Raw genomic sequence first — 16,052 nt, forward strand, 5'->3', positions numbered from 1 at the left:
GCCATTACAGTAGTCAAGGGAAGACAGAACTAAAGAACTGACTAGTGTTTTACCAGCTGCATCTGGCAAAAACGGGATGATTTTCCTGATCATTCTTGGTTTGTGATGGGCTGTAGCCGCTGTTTTGTTAGCATGTGCCACAAAGTTGAGACCCTCATCAAAAGTTACTCCCAGGTTCCTGACCTTAGAGGCCGGGCTGGGAGGGGCTCCAAAGGCTGGTGGCCACCAGGTTGATGACCAACCTGGTGAAAGGGGTCCAAAGATGACCACCTCTGTCTTTTCGGAGTTGAGCTTAAGGCAGTTAGAGGCCATCCACTCTCCGATTGCTAGCATTCCACTTTGGAAGCGCTCTGCCACCTCATATCCATCGCCCTTGATGGCCAATACCAATTGCGTATCATCAGCGTAGGAGGTTAGGCTCATCCCATGTGCTTTGATAACATTAGCAAGGTCCGACACATAGATAATAAATAGTGTCGGACTTAGGGATGAGCCTTGAGGAACCCCACACGGTAGTGACAGTTTGGCAGATAAATATGGCCCCAAGGTGACGGCCTGTGTTCTGTCGGCCAGGAAGGATGCGAGCAGATCTCTTGCTGTTTGGTGAATGCCCATCTTTCCGACACGGTCCACCAAGATCTTGTGGTCGACCGTGTCGAAAGCCGCCGATAAATCAAGCATTACTAGTACTGCTGTCCCTCCCTGATCTCGGATTACTCTAATGTCGTCAGCGGCTTTGATTAAGGCGGTTTCAGTACCATGATACTTTCGGAAACCGAATTGCGTATCATCCAGTAAAAGATGTTTCTCTACATGCTCGGATAGTTGTTGGTTCATTGCTTTTTCAGCCACTTTGGCTAAGAAAGGGAGGCTTGCTATAGGCCTATAATTCTTTAGTTCATCCTTGTCCAGACTCGGTTTCTTCAATAGTGGTTTCACCAGCGTGTTTTTCAAGGAGTCCGGGTAGGTCCCAGACCCTAGTATAGAGTTGCAAAGTAGGGTGATGACCGGGATGATGGTGTCCATCACCGGTGGGAGGACTGAGAAAGGACAAGGGTCTAATGCCGATCCCGTTTTAATCGAGGAGACAATGATCTTTATTTGGTCAGTCGTAAGATCCTTGAACCTGGTCAAAACATTTTCAGGGGGAATATGAGAAGGAGAGGCTATTGTCGTGTTCGTTTTTAAGGTGAAAGCTTGATAGATGTCATTCACTTTAGAGAAGAAGAAGGTGGCCAATGCATCGCAAAGTGATTGTGAAGGGGGCGGGGTATGATCTGGGACGTTACCTGACAGAGTTTTTGTGATGTCATATAGTTGCCTGCTGGAATTTTTGGCTTTTTCTATTTGCTCTGAGAAGAATGTTTTTTTTGCGTCAACAATCCTAGCTTTGTAGACGGCCAATGATTCTTTATATTTGGTCTTGCTCTCTTTATCGTAGGTTTTGCGCCAATGCCTTTCCCTATTCCTGCTGAGTTGTTTTTGTATTCTTAATTCCTCTGTGTACCACGGGGCTGTCAGTGTGGTTCTATTCCTAGATTGGGTTTTAGTAGGTACTAGGAGATTGGTAGCATGGCCTAGCCAATCCTGAAATTGTCGGGTGGCAGTATTGGGTTCTGTAGACAGAGATGGACGTGTACTGTCCAACAGCTTTTTTAATTCTGTCTGATTTATATTCTTCCATACTTTAAAGGAGCCTGGGACAGGGGTAGTGACCTTATTTCTCAAGTTTTCATTGATTGTCATTCTACTAAGTATCGCATAGTGGTCAGTCCAAGGCATGGGTAAGATGTTTAATATATGCAGGCCCTCGACGTTAGAGAATATACCGTCTAGGGCAGTGTTTCCCAAACTGGGGTCCGTGGACCCCCAGGGGTCCGTGACACATTCCCAGGGGGTCCGCAGGCAGCCGTTTTAAAATCACTACAAAGTTCCTTATAGCATTTGCAGTTTTCGAACAACCATAAAAGTGTCAAGATAACACAAGTGATTAATGTATATGAGAGTTTGGTGCAGTGGCAGGTTTGAATTATCTAATGTAGCACAGAGGGTTAATATGCCTACTGCAAAGAACATGTACCATGCATTTCAAAAAACAGTATGCAGTCAGTGGGTTACTGCTTTTGTCACAGAGATTATTTTGTTACTCTGCAACTCATAAAAGACAATCATACAATTAGGTATGTCCGCAAGCGCTGGGACGCCCTGTTGCTGGGGTAGCCATGCGTGATATAAATAAATATAACATAACATAACATAACATAATCTAGCAGTGTGACCTATAAACGGTCATCAAAGAGCTGCTTACACACTGCATGGTACAAAGTAGTAACTTATGATTTTACCCAGTCTTTCATTATCCTGATCCTGTTAAAGGAGTTTATTTGAGTGGAAATACATTTTTCTTGTTAGTCAATGCTAATCACTGTGTTATGTTCTGAATCCCGAGTTTGTGCTTCTCCAGACCAAGCACTCTTTAAAAATGCCTACCACTATGAATGACATGTGAATCCTACACCTTGTAGTCCCCTTTACCTTATGTAACATTTTCTCTACACTGATTTACAAGTATGATTCCTTGTCTCTATATGTGTGCAATGTAAAGTACTCTGACATCCTACAATGGTATGAGAGAAGCAATAAAACAAATAAAAAACTTGTGACAGGTGTGCTAAGGAGAAATGCTAGGCACTGTTGAAGGGTGATAATAAGGGAATCATTGAAGAACTCCAACAAAGATTTTTGTATCCTGGTGCATAGTAAGATAATCATTTAATATTCTTTAAAAGCTAATACAATTCAATATATAATGATAAATGTGTTGTAGAATGCACCATTGTATCCTAAATTTTCTTGGGGGAGAGCCTCCCAAAGACCCCTTTGTAGTGGTCAGGCTCAATCACTGCACTTGGTGTGCACTGTATGGGGACTGGTCTGAAAACATTTGCCAGGGCTGCTTTGGGTTTCCACTCTGGCCCTGGCACGAGCAGGAGCCTTGTACTGCCAAATCAAACTAACCATTTAAAATGTAATCACAGAGATGCAGCACCAACCTTCCCATTAAACTGTTTTGTTTTTTGCAAACTCTTTCGATACAAAATACTAAAATCCTTAGTAATTCGAGTATTTGTTTTGTGTGCACATGTGTTTATTTTTTTCGAATTACTCCTTTAATGTTTGAAAATTAAATCATACAAATTGCTGGGGTCCCCGGCTTCCAATGGTGAGTAAATGGGGGTCCTCAGGAGTCAAAAGTTTGGGAACCACTGGTCTAGGGTATGTCCCGCCTGATGGGTAGGGGAAGTGAACATTTGTCTGAGACCCAGTATTTCCAGGTCTGTATTGAGGGCAGAGGTGTCCTTATCGTTATGTTGTTCTAGGTGAAAATTCATGTCCCCCATGACTGTAAAGAACTCTTCGGTGGTTAACGATTCCAATATTGTGCTTAGATTGGCGAGAAAACTAGCCCTTGTTCCTGGAGGTCGGTATAGGAGCACTCCCTTAAAATTAAAAAGGGCAGTGAGCTTAATGCCGAACTGCAATGCTTCGCATGATGTAACTGGAATGGGTGATATTCTGACCCCAAACCGTTCCCGGGCTATAATGGCCAGCCCACCTCCTCTTTTTCTTACCCTGTCCTGTCGGTAGGCTTTGTATTCATGAGGTACTGCAGTTACTAAGTCAGGGTCTGACGAATCATCCGTCCACGTTTCGGTGATAAAAAGGACGCTATTTCCTGACTATGCTTACACAATGACCGCGCATTAATGAGCGCCATGAGAATGTTGTCTTCTTTAAAGTTGGTTTGTAACTTGGATTGAATCTTAGTGTTGTTTATGGGTATCGCACTATTGCAATGAGGGCATGTAAGAGTAAAATCTTTCAGTACTTGTGTTGGATCATGCATTATACAACGGGAAGTGGGGAGTGATCGAAGCTCCATCAAAGATGTGCGGGAGTAAGCCAGCTTGTGGTCAGAAGGATCCCGGCCAGAGGTATTGGCCCTTGGCCCGGTCCCGGCGCGGACGGGCGCAGACGGGCTTGCCTTAGGCGTGCTTTGGCGCGCTGTCGGCGCGCCCGCTGCACCTGCCCGCTGCGCGGCGAGATGTCATGGCCTTATGTGGGTCCTCAAGGGGGCGGAGTAGGGCGGGAGGTGTCCTAGAGCTGGACCGCAACCCTTCCTACCCCTAAGATGGCGGCTACCGTCCCTCGGCTTAGCTCCTAATCGTCTGAGCCGGGGGTGAGGATCGTATGCAAGGGGCGAGGAGGAAGGGATTCTAGTTCACAAAAGTGCTATTGCAATATAAAGCGCGGCGTGTTCACAACTCAACAGCCCGCTACAGTGCAAATCAATCGTACAGGTTAAAAATAAGGCACAGGTTAAAAATAAGGCATTTAAAACTCTGCAATTCTCTATGGTGCGGTCTCAGTTAAAATACACTTTAAAATACGGCGTAATTCAAGTGGAGCAAATAAAGTGCCTGGTGCGAAAAGGGATAGAGTAGAGCCCCCAGCTGTCCGCCTCAGGGGTGAAGACACGTTAGTAGTCAATGCGCTGCTGAATCGCACTCCTTAAGTAATCTGGGAGGGCGGGAGGTGTCCTAGAGCTGGACCGCAACCCTTCCTACCCCTAAGATGGCGGCTACCGTCCCTCGGCTTAGCTCCTAATCGTCTGACCTGGGGGTGAGGATCGTATGCAAGGGGCGAGGCGGAAGGGATTCTAGTTCACAAAAGTGCTATTGCAATATAAAGCGCGGCGTGTTCACAACTCAACAGCCCGCTACAGTGCAAATCAATCATACAGGTTAAAAATAAGGCACAGGTTAAAAATAAGGCATTTAAAACTCTGCAATTCTGGAAGGTGCGGTCTCAGTTATAATACACTTTAAAATACGGCGTAATTCAAGTGGAGCAAATAAAGTGCCTGGTGCGAAAAGGGATAGAGTAGAGCCCCCGGCTATCCGCCTCAGGGGAGAAGACACGTTAGTAGTATATAATATAAGTGCATGTTCCAAATGTGACAGGCAGTGGAGGCAGGCGGACCCCGGCTGGTCTCCCAAGGCATAGGCGGGGGCTACGAAGCCTTAGCTCTAGCCAGTGTTTCTGGGTAGACTGATAGCTAGATAAAGAAGATGGACTACCTAACACTCCTTGCTCGGGCGTGAGCATGGTGTTGACCTGGAGTGCATCGCCCGCCCCTCCTACTAGGAGTGAAAATTCACAAATAGAACAACAAAGAAGTGTGTTCCGTGCAAATTGTTCAGCGAAACACATTTGGAAATAGACAAAATGCAAATTCTTTTTTACCCTCCAAAAAATAAAATTTATATAAATGCCTGTACGATGAGAAAGCCACGATTGTGGCTAAATGTACAGCAGCATGCAAATGCATAAAACCCATAGCCTTAATCGTAACAGAGAAAACAAAACAGTGTAATAACAAACAGCTCCCAAGAGCAGTGTTTAATGCCTGGAAGAGACTAGCACCGAATATTAAGTTGCTTCAGGGCACATGTGAATTACAACAAGTGGGAGTCTGACAAGCAGGAGCATCGGGATGGGGGGGCGGGGATGAGTAAATAGACTTGTCCAATTCTGGGGGCTTCTGGTTAGGAGCAGTGTGTGGAAGCAGCACGTGCCTGAGATTAAAAAAAAGTGCTGATCAAGGCTGCAGTGAATAAGAAAATAGTTCTCCCAAAAAATATAAACAATGAAACCGTAAGGAGACTCTAATTGGTCAGTGCTCCTCTGCCTTGAACAAAAGTGAGCTATCGGCTGACAGAATGAGTGGGGATGCACCATTCAAGAGGGGCACTGGTAGGAACCTATCGCAAGCAGCAGGTGGGAATAACGTCATGTTGAGGGTGTACAAAAGGTCTTGCAGACAACACATGTTCTCTGTAGGCTCGACCTAAAAAGGCACCCTTGGGCAGCACAAACGAAGCAACAAATTCAGGGGTCCGTTTTTTTTCTAAATTTGCCAGAATATTATTTTGCTTCTAAAAATTAGGGAGGACATAATATTGCTTTTGATGACAATCATTTTACCAATAAATATATTGAGTAACACTTTGTTTTTAATGAAGCCTGATGGTTGCCATTATCTCTTATTTTGGGGTGAACTTGTATAATTTTGAGGTGTTCTCTGCGGCAGCTAGTAGAGTTTCAACCTTACGTGTGGGAAATAATTATTTCCAGGCATAACACTATTTAATTTTCTATATTATTAACTTGTTGAATAAAGTTGCTGTTGTCCCTTAGGTTCTTTGCCCCATCGATTCTGTGAAATTGTTTTTGTTATTTAGTGCATTTTTTTTGCAACATACCAAAACACCTCTTTCATGGTTAAACCTTGGGCTTGACTACACAGCTAGAGGAAAAACAAGCATGCTTCCGAGATTCAACAGCCTGCAGCCTGATGCTTTGCATTGTGGAAACTCGGGTAAGGAATATTAAGCCTTTATCTTCTCTGACATTCTCAAATGTGGCGTTTGGTATTGACTCTGATTCGGATGTGCTGTTTCTTACGGAAACCTGGCTCTACTCCAGTTCTGAGCCAGACATTTTGCAAGCACTCCCATGTGGTTTTGTGATGCAGAGGGTAGACAGAACAACAGGTAAAGGTAGTGGAATTGCTATTATCCATAAGGAACAATTCACTTGGGAACCCTCTTTCAGATTGTGAGAACGCCCACTTTACCATAGAATTCACGCCACTCCTTTCTTTTACAGGCATTCTCATCTATCGCTCCCCTGGAGCGGTAGGATCCTTCAACAAAACACTGCTGGATGCAGCGAGCAGTTAACCTGGCCAGCTCAGCTGCTAATTTCACTCTCCTTTGAGATTTCAATCTTCACTTTGACGACCCACGAGCTGTAAATGCAGTCGAGATGGCCGGAGACCTTACGGCTCTCCAATTGTCCCAAAAAATCCTGCATGCTACTCATGTTAAAGGGCACCTCCTTGACCCGGTTTCTCTAGTCTAGAGGACCTTAAAGGGATAGATCTCACCCCTCTTCCGTGGTCTGACCACCTCCTTGTCTCCCTTTCCTGGTCTCCACAGGTCACCGAACCTCTTACTCAATCGATATGGACCCAAGGTCACTCCTGGGCCAAACTCCCCCTGGAGAAATGGACCTAGGATCTGGATAGGACCAGACCCATACCTGACCCATGTCCAGTTAAAGCCAATGAGGACTTTTCTAGCTGGCTAGAGGAGTCACTTGATGCGGTCCTTCTGAAGACCAGGATAAAAAAATCTGTCGGGCCTCATAACTCCCCTTGGTTCTCCTCCGAACTGCGCACCTTAAAACAGTGTGGTAAGGTTGAGGAAAGACAGTGGAGAAAAGACTTCCTACCCATCAAAAAGATGGAATACTGGGCAGCTATTTGTGCCTATAAAGCAAAAATAAAAAAGACCAGGCCTCCTATTACGAGGGTAAGATTTTATCAGCCGCCAACTCTCCTGGAGAAACCTTCATTATTATTAAAAAACTACTTAAAGCCACCTGCCCATGAATAGTACTGGACACCTCTGGTCTACGTTGCAATAAACTGGCAGAATATTTCACTACAAAGGTTCAGAATATTCTTGAATCCCTGCTGCATAAGGATGACAATAGCGAGACCCCTTACAAGTAGATGGATTCCGACCCACGTCCTTCTGAACACACACTAGAGGTCTTCCCCCGTCTCAGGAATCACTCCTTACCTTGCTGTCCTCGATAAAGAGAGGAACACACAAGGATCCCGTACCGCTTAACATTCTGAAACAGGCTGCTTTGATAATAGCCCCTAACATGACGGACCTGATTAACGCTTCACTGTCCACAGGAATAGTTCCTACCAATTGGAAAGGGGCCATTGTGAAATCCCTACTTAAGAAACCTAATTTGGATCCGGCAGATTTGGGCAACTACCACCCTATCTCCCTTCTGCCACAAATAGGTAAAATGGCAGAGTAAATACGTTAATCAAACCCTCTCTGGATTCCTTGAAACCCACAACCTGCTTCACTCCTCTCAAACAGGATTCTGACCACGTCAGAGCACCAAAACGGCCCTGTTAGCAGTGGTGGCGCAAAGTAGGAAAATCTTAGACTCAGGAGGTTCATCAGCCATTATACTCCTTAACCTGAGCGCAGCTTTCAACACGGTGAACCATAGGATCCTGGTTTACTGTCTCAGGAGTATAGTTGTAACAGGCACGGTGCTTCAATGGCTGTGTTCCTTTCTGGAGGGAAGAACCTTTCAGGTGTTTGAGGAGAACATTGTATCTAAACCTACCTCTCTGCTGAGCAGAGTCCCTCAGGGCTCGTCGCTTAGCCCGATCCTTTTCAATGTGAATATAGCTCCTCTGGCAGCCATTGTAGCCCCTTCTGGAATCCACATGATGACCTATGCCGATGATATGAAATTGGTGGTAGTGTTAAACCAAGCAGATTAAAAAAACAATGGCCTCTATTCTTGTCTAGAGGACGTTTCGAACTGGATGGATGCGTCTCAACTCAAGCTTAATGGCAGAAAAACTGAGCTCATGATATTGGGCAACCCCCTTAGCTTTAAATCCAGTTCCATGTGGCCAGCCGGCATGGGTCCTCCCCCAGTCCCTAAGTCAGAAATCAAGAGCTTGGGCTCCTGGTTGGACCAGGATTTGAACTTTAGGGTACAGGCCAGGAAGACGGCAGTCATCTGCTATGGCCTGCCACAAAGTCCTCCCCCTTCTCCCCGTTCAAGCTAAAACCATACTGGTCCAATCACTTATACTTTCCAGACTGGACTATGGTAATGCATTATATCTGGGTGCACCCACAACAGTAGTTTTCAAATTACAGTATGTTCAAAACAGCCCCACAGACTTCTGATTGGAGCTACCAACAGACAATCGGTGGAACCAGCACTCCTCTCCCTTCACTGGCTCCCAGTGCAGGAATGTATTAGATTCAAGGCCCTGTGCCTAGTACAGAAATCCATGCAGGGGAACAGGCCTCCTATCAACTCAGCCATGACCCGTCCCTACAAAGCTAACAGGAAACTTTGGTCAAATGAATTGCATCTGGCCGAGGTCCCTGGGATCAAAAAGGGCAGAAATGTTGGACGGCTCTTCTCTTATAAAGCTGCTAAACTCTGGAACTCTCGGCCACTACATCTTCGTATAGTTCCCAATCATCTGGCTTTCTGTAAACAACCTTTATGTTTTCTTAGTTCTTCTTCCACCCCTGTGTCAGCTTGTAGCGCTGGGATGCTCTCGGGTAGTCATGCGCTTTATAAATGTTTTTTCATTTCATTTCATGCATTATCATGTGGATTAAGATAGTAGCCATAAGTTGAATATTGATGCTTACAGAACTTAATCAAGCATAATATTGTAACTTCGGGTACAACTGCTCACTTGCTATCGATAGGTCCTTTAGATGGTGTAATCATTGGTGGGTAAAAGGCACCTATTTGTTAGTCCTATATCACAAGTCTGTTTAGATTCAGCTTGCCTGCAAGGTTTCTAACCGGATTAGAAAATAAACGTCTAATGTATTAGCAGAGGTAAAAAGGTAGTCCGTGTATTGTACTACCACACCATCATACAAATGTTAGGCAGCTATGCCACGTGTTCATTCGTACATTGAACTGACAGATAGCCTTAAAACTTCGGGGCATATTATCAAGCCTGTGCGATAAAATTATCGCAGCTTTCTCGGCCGAAAACGGCCGATAAAGCGGCGATAATGGGCTTGATAATATGCTCTATGGAATTCCAATCGAAGCCCATGTTAGATGTCTTCACATCTAACATGGGCTTCGATTGGAATTCCTTAGAGCATATTATCAAGCCCATTATCGCCGCTTTATCGGCCGTTTTCGGCCGAGAAAGCTGCGATAATTTTATCGCACAGGCTTGATAATATGCCCCTAACTTTTACCATACCAGGTGAGGTAACTTGCAAACACTTGTAGGAGAAGCTCTGGGATTGTGTCATGGTGTGCACCTGCGAAGGCAGAGCTGAGTATTTGTTTTCATGTGACTGCACACATTTAACTCGGATATTCTCTAAATTAATACATGAGATGCAGACTGCCTCCCTCTGTTTCCAAGGTGTATTGTCATGCACTACCTCAGAAAAATGTGGGGTTTAATGACTGCACTGTACATTGGCAGTATAATCACATAAGCAAAGGCTCACAGGTGTGCCCTGCACTGGCACCGTTGTTCATGATACAACTCCTGATGGTGTGAAGAATTGATAGGACAGTATAGAATCTTTTAATTAGTTATTCTAGTATGACCGGACCATTGGTTGGTCACGAGTGGGAGGCTCAGGCTCATTGCTTGGTTTGCTAGCCAGGGTTCTCCCACTGGCTGTGTATTAAAACAAATACGTATTTATGCTTTTTACCCACTGGCAAAAGTCAGAAATTATTTTATTAGTCAATTAAAACCATACATTTTCATTTATATGCAGGAAAATGCAGCCATTAAAATCAAATATAAACACACAGTAATGATAACATTTGATATAAAACCAGCTCTCCTTATCCGTAATTCCTCCGTTGTTGTGGGCCCAAGCACTTACAACTTGTAAAAGACAAAAAAGTCTCCCTGCACTGAACTAACTTGTGGCTGCCCCAAAATGACAGAAGGCACATAAGGTGCCATATGGATTCTATGTTAGCAATATCTTGACCAAGCAAGGCAGTCAAGCGAAGCCATAAAAATACCAAGATACTTGACAGTTTTTTTTTTTTTTAAACTGGAGCCCGTGCAGCCCTGCGGGATTTAAAACATCCTAGGGGTGCATGCAGTGGCGGGTGAAAATCATAAGCCTCATGTTTTTCCCCACCGAATATTTTAAGCATATGGACTTTCCCACATAAATTCAGTGTGCTAATTTAATACGAGTCTCACTCACAGGTTTGGGCTGACTGGTATTTTAAAAAGTTGAAACGATGGAAAAGTGGTATTTTACTCCCTAGGCAGTGGTAAATGGTTGTTTGTCACCAGAACTGTAAGGGAGTAAGATGCTTTTGGCTGGAACGTTTAGCAGCATTTGTTGTGAACTTTAAATTATTTACACCGCAAAACATAACACAACTAAATAAAATAAAACAAAGCAAAATACAACACAACATTAACATAACATGGCAAAATACAACAAAACAGTCAAAATAGAATGCAACACAACACAATAGAACATTAGCACAATGAAATAAAAGAGCATAAGAACACAACAACACACAAAAAAATGAAACCAATTTAGCCAGTTCAAATTGCAACACAGCCAATATCTGTACGTATTCTTGACACCTATTACCACCGCCTCAACTCTACTTGTATGGTTTTTGAAGGTAGAAGGTGTTGGCACCAAGCACTGTTTAACTTCTCACCAAGAACATATCATAGAACCAGTCAAAAAATGTGTTGTGGTCCCTTAAATTCGAAAGGATAGGAGCGAATAAGTTAATGTGGGTAAAAGTAAAGCAGCACCTAAAAATCTGCTATACCTAACCAACATAGAAAGACAGCGGCAGTTTCTTTCTGCAAGATGTGTTGCATTATGGCGTTAATTTAGGCAAAATAAAGAATTATACAGTACAAACTGAAATGGTTGTTAAATACTACAAACCCAATTGTGCTTATCAGCATAGGATAAATGAAAGATTGAGTTAGCTCTACAGAGATTCACACATTTGCAATGATGGCTACATGTAGATGCCTGCAGCAGGCACATAACGCCCTGAACTAGTTAGAAGGGTGTTATCTTGTGATCTCCCAGTTATATAAAAATACTGGAATCCACTGTTCTCTTTTATTACTCTTATTAAGATTTGAACATGTGATCTGCAAATAAGCAGGATCTACTGAAGGCAAATTTGCCTTCTAACATTTTTATGATGAGTTAAACCTAGAAACAGCTAATTACAATTATCAGAAGTAAGGGTATTAACAACACGATGTATATGATGGCACCCCGAGAGTTTCACATTTATTTGCAAAAACACTAGCTGTTACAAGGAAGCAAGCAAAGGAACAAGTCACTATGAGTCAGGATAGTACTTCAACTATAGATTTAGCTGTAAGTAAAGATGGAGGTCATTTACCAAGCGTAGAGGCTTAGCTTCAATAAATGCCTCCTTGTCTTGGCAGTTGAATCTGGGGCACTGATTTGGATCGGCTATGTCTGTATTGGTATTTTTCCTTGTTCTGATTCTACTGAGAGGTTTTAACCTGTTTAAACCTTTTTTAGGGTCAAGGTCTTAAATGGATATCGTGCCCAGTTTACCAAAATAGTAGTAAATATGCGGCCATATAAGTAGTGTGAGCAGAGAACTCCACTCCGCCAGCGGAGTGTGAGGAGATTTGCCTGTTCCGCGTTCTCTGCGGAACGCAGAGTAGGCAAATCTCCGCACACTCCGCAGCGGAGCGGAGCTGGCAAGCCCCCACCTCCAACCCCCTATTAAAAATCTATTAGACATTACTTAAAGCAGATTCAAAAAACACTTTCCTGAACTGCGGCGTCCCAGGCTGCCCTCCTCCGTGCAGTTTTCGCAATGATCACCCAAGTTTCGGGAGAGAGACGGCAAGGTAGAGGAGGAGGGCAGCTTGGGGACGCCGCAGTTCAGGTAAGTGATTTTTTTTTAAAAGTAAGGTCTAATTCATTTTTAATAGTGAGGGTGGAGGCAGGTGCTTGAGCAGAGCGGAGTTCCACAGAGTTGGGTCCCAACTCAGTGGACCTCCGCGTAGTTCTGCTACGCCAGCTACGCCCAAGGTTACATAAAGTATTTCCTTGAATGGATGCAAATTTACTACTTTTTAGAATTCACAAACATTTGCAGAAGTAGGCTTGGAAAGCTGCACCATTCTCAGGTTTTCAGCCACTCTGCCTTCATTCCACCCGTAAAATTTAGAGATGTCCATCAGCCCACAGACATTGCTATACATTGACAGGTGGTGATTCCTGGTAATGACACCCACACCATGGGAGCTATCTCCCAATGTGTTAGGGTCATTTTTTTGTTTAATGTCCCTGTCACTAACAGACATTTAAAAAAAGCCATTTGACTGTTCATTCTAAATAGGGCAGACAGTTAGATGACTTACCGTGGATGGCCCCTACTCCGTCAGAAAAGATTTTACTCTTACAGAAATTTACTTTGTCGGAGTCAAAATTGCAGTCCACCCACCTCAAAATCTGGCAGGCTGACCTTGAATTTGGCAAACAGGGTATTCCGTTGCCACTGTGATGGAGTACCCCATAAGTAAAACTCTAAATCAGCCTCAGAGGCCCACCTATGAAAATGAGTACTAACCCTGCTTCCTGTTCCTCAAGAAAACAGTCCGCCCGAATCCTGGCCATCTCATCCATTCACCTTGTGGCTCACTGACTTTTTAGTTGGAAATCTGAGAATCACACCCCCTGAACCTGACTAAGTTACACTCCTGCCCAAGGGCCAAGACCTCTTACAATAAAAAATTTACATTTAACAGATTTGTTGTTGATAATATTAATTGTTACTATAACCATATGTATAGGCTCTCAATCAAAACGTAAATACCATATTTCTGACCTTGAAAGGTGGGCTTGAAGTAAGCTTCAGTCCATCTGCTCCACACCGCAGATCCATTTGTGCAAGGCCCTTGGGCCATGGTCCGTATCCTCGCTATGAGTTCTTTATTGAGATTAAATCCATCACTGTATTGAAAATTCCTGGTAAGAACAGTCTAGATTAAAAGTAAAGAAACGTATTCAGCTGGGTGGTACGTAATGCATTGTAGGCTTCGTGATGTTTAAGTTATGGCACAGATCATTTGAACTGAATTTTTTATCAAGTATTTTATTCAGTTTTCCAAATACATATAAACTTGATTATATGCACAATACAATAGGATTATTGGCCATTTAAACACCACATGTTTCCCATACGTTTTTCCCATATTTGCACCGTCCAGCACCTGATTAAAAATTATTTGAAATCATTTTGATTCACTCACTAAAACCAACATTTGCCCCATGATGCGAGTGACATGGTATTCCTGATCGATTGAAAACTTCAGAAACCTCCTGAAAAGAGGTTTACTAATGGTGTAGTATTACTGCTCCCGCTATTCCCAAGTTCAGCAAAATCACATGAATTTACGGTCAACTCGTCATTTTCTGAAAGCAGGTGGAATACATGCCTGGAATAAGGGGTTTACAGGCTGAAATTGGTGCAGCAGCACCTATTTCTGCATACAATCCTCCATCCTGTAGGGTACTTTAGGGACCATTTTGTGATCCCATGGTAATATGGAGATCAGACATTACTGATACCCTAAATATCAGTAAAACAGAATCTGTTGTTACTGCGTGAAAATACAGGGCAACTGGCAAAGAAGGGCTTACTGTTTTTGTCTCTGACATTTGTGGACAATGAAACAATAAGCATATGTACACTGCAAATACAAAATAGACAACTCCGATCTCAATAATTTAATTTAGTCTAGGTTCCTGCACTGTCCTCGTCTCCGGAGCACTACAAAGATGAACCCTAGTATGCTTACTGACTGGTAAAACGCTCCCATTAATATAAATATTACAACAAGAGCAGTGCTAAAAATTAGGCAACACGTAGTGAAACATATACCAGTACTTCAATAGTTCAACTACGCATAACTGAACAACAGACCGGGTTACAATCAAAGTGGGTCATTCTGAAATAGTTTGCCCAGATGAAACTGTGGAAAAGGCACTGGGGCCTCTGTTGCCACTAAGGTAGCCAAAATCCTACCAAATTCTAATGCTCCTTCCTGCCTCTGCCAGCTACGGATTACTTTTTGGCTCCTGCCTGTCTCTGATGCATAGTTGCATTTGGGGCATTGTGGGAACCTTCCCTGAGAGACCGGGAGGAATGCCTACCATCCTACTGATTTACTGTGTGAACACTTCTTAATGTATATACTGGACTTAACTCATCTGCCAATAGCAAGATCACACCCTCCTACTCACCTCAATCTCCCTGCTAGCTGGAGTTCCTGCACTGACCGGACTGCCAGCTGCCCGACCGTAAACCTTTGGGCTAATGAGCTCTTGGGCTGCTCTGGTGATGACCCGTGGACTGCCTTAGCCAGGGTCAGCCTCACAAGGTCAACCTTGTTGTTTACCTACTGAATTACAAAGGGCCGTTCACTGACTGAACCCTGCCTCTCCACATTATCAATCAGCACCACGAATGGGTATCGCCCATGCTATCTGGGCTCGGAATCTAATGTAGGTTCTCCCTCTTCCTGACGCAATGCAACTCAGCAACCATCCCTGGCTGTGCCCCAAAGTAGGAATCTCTCTGAATTAATGCTTGAACCACTCCTGCAGCCTTTCTTAGTTCGATCTCCTCGACTCACAGATCCCCTTCTCTCACCAGTATGGCAGGCTCTAGCCTGAATGCAACAGGGGGCGACTCCTACACCATTGTATACCCTCCTAACCTCCCCAGGTCTGCTGCTAAAATGTTCAAACATACCCTTCTGAGAAGAAACCCTGAGACTCTGATCTCCACCCTGTACTTTAACGCCGACAATGGCACAAGTATCAATGACCTTATTTTCTACTCAAGAAAAACAGCACTATGGCGCGCAGCCATATCTAGCCTACTTAACGTACATGAATACAGGAACATTCCATACGGCGCAAAACTCAGGATCATGCCCTTGCATAATTTAAGAGCTGACCTTACCATTACCCTATACAAAAATGGCACCGTTCTGATCCAAGCACCAAACACAAATTTGCTGACTTTTTTTACCTTCCTTAAAAACATGTGCATGACTCCTATCCCTCTGTGCTCCCCCAGCACCTGCTGTCGCCATGTGATTCTGCTCTGCGCTCCGGTCAATGCAGCTGTAAGGACAAGGCTAAGGGCTTCCCATTAATGTCCACTAATGCTACAGCTATTCCCACTTGCACCCCCTCTCCAAAGGTTCAGACTGACCCGACTCTACCCATGGTGTTCTCCATGCAAGACGACACTCTGGGCAGCATATCTCCTATATCTACTAGTGAACCTCCATCCACTCCACACCAATC

At 43.9% G+C, this 16,052-nt stretch overlaps 1 protein-coding gene across 4 annotated transcripts in view; it reads right to left on the minus strand.

Annotated features, from left to right (window-relative positions):
* The window catches only part of IL13RA2 (interleukin 13 receptor subunit alpha 2), a 774,005-nt gene that overhangs the window by 383,054 nt on the left and 374,899 nt on the right, over window positions 1-16,052 (minus strand). For all 4 annotated transcript variants that reach the window (XM_078688528.1, XM_078688529.1, XM_078688531.1 and 1 more), the window contains one exon: window positions 13,561-13,714. In XM_078688528.1, the coding sequence (XP_078544654.1) occupies window positions 13,561-13,714 (154 nt within the window). The remainder of the gene's footprint in view (window positions 1-13,560; window positions 13,715-16,052) is intronic.

This window comes from Lissotriton helveticus, chromosome 4_1 (genome assembly GCF_964261635.1).
Source record: "Lissotriton helveticus chromosome 4_1, aLisHel1.1, whole genome shotgun sequence".
In the NCBI taxonomy this organism is placed as follows: domain Eukaryota; kingdom Metazoa; phylum Chordata; class Amphibia; order Caudata; family Salamandridae; genus Lissotriton; species Lissotriton helveticus.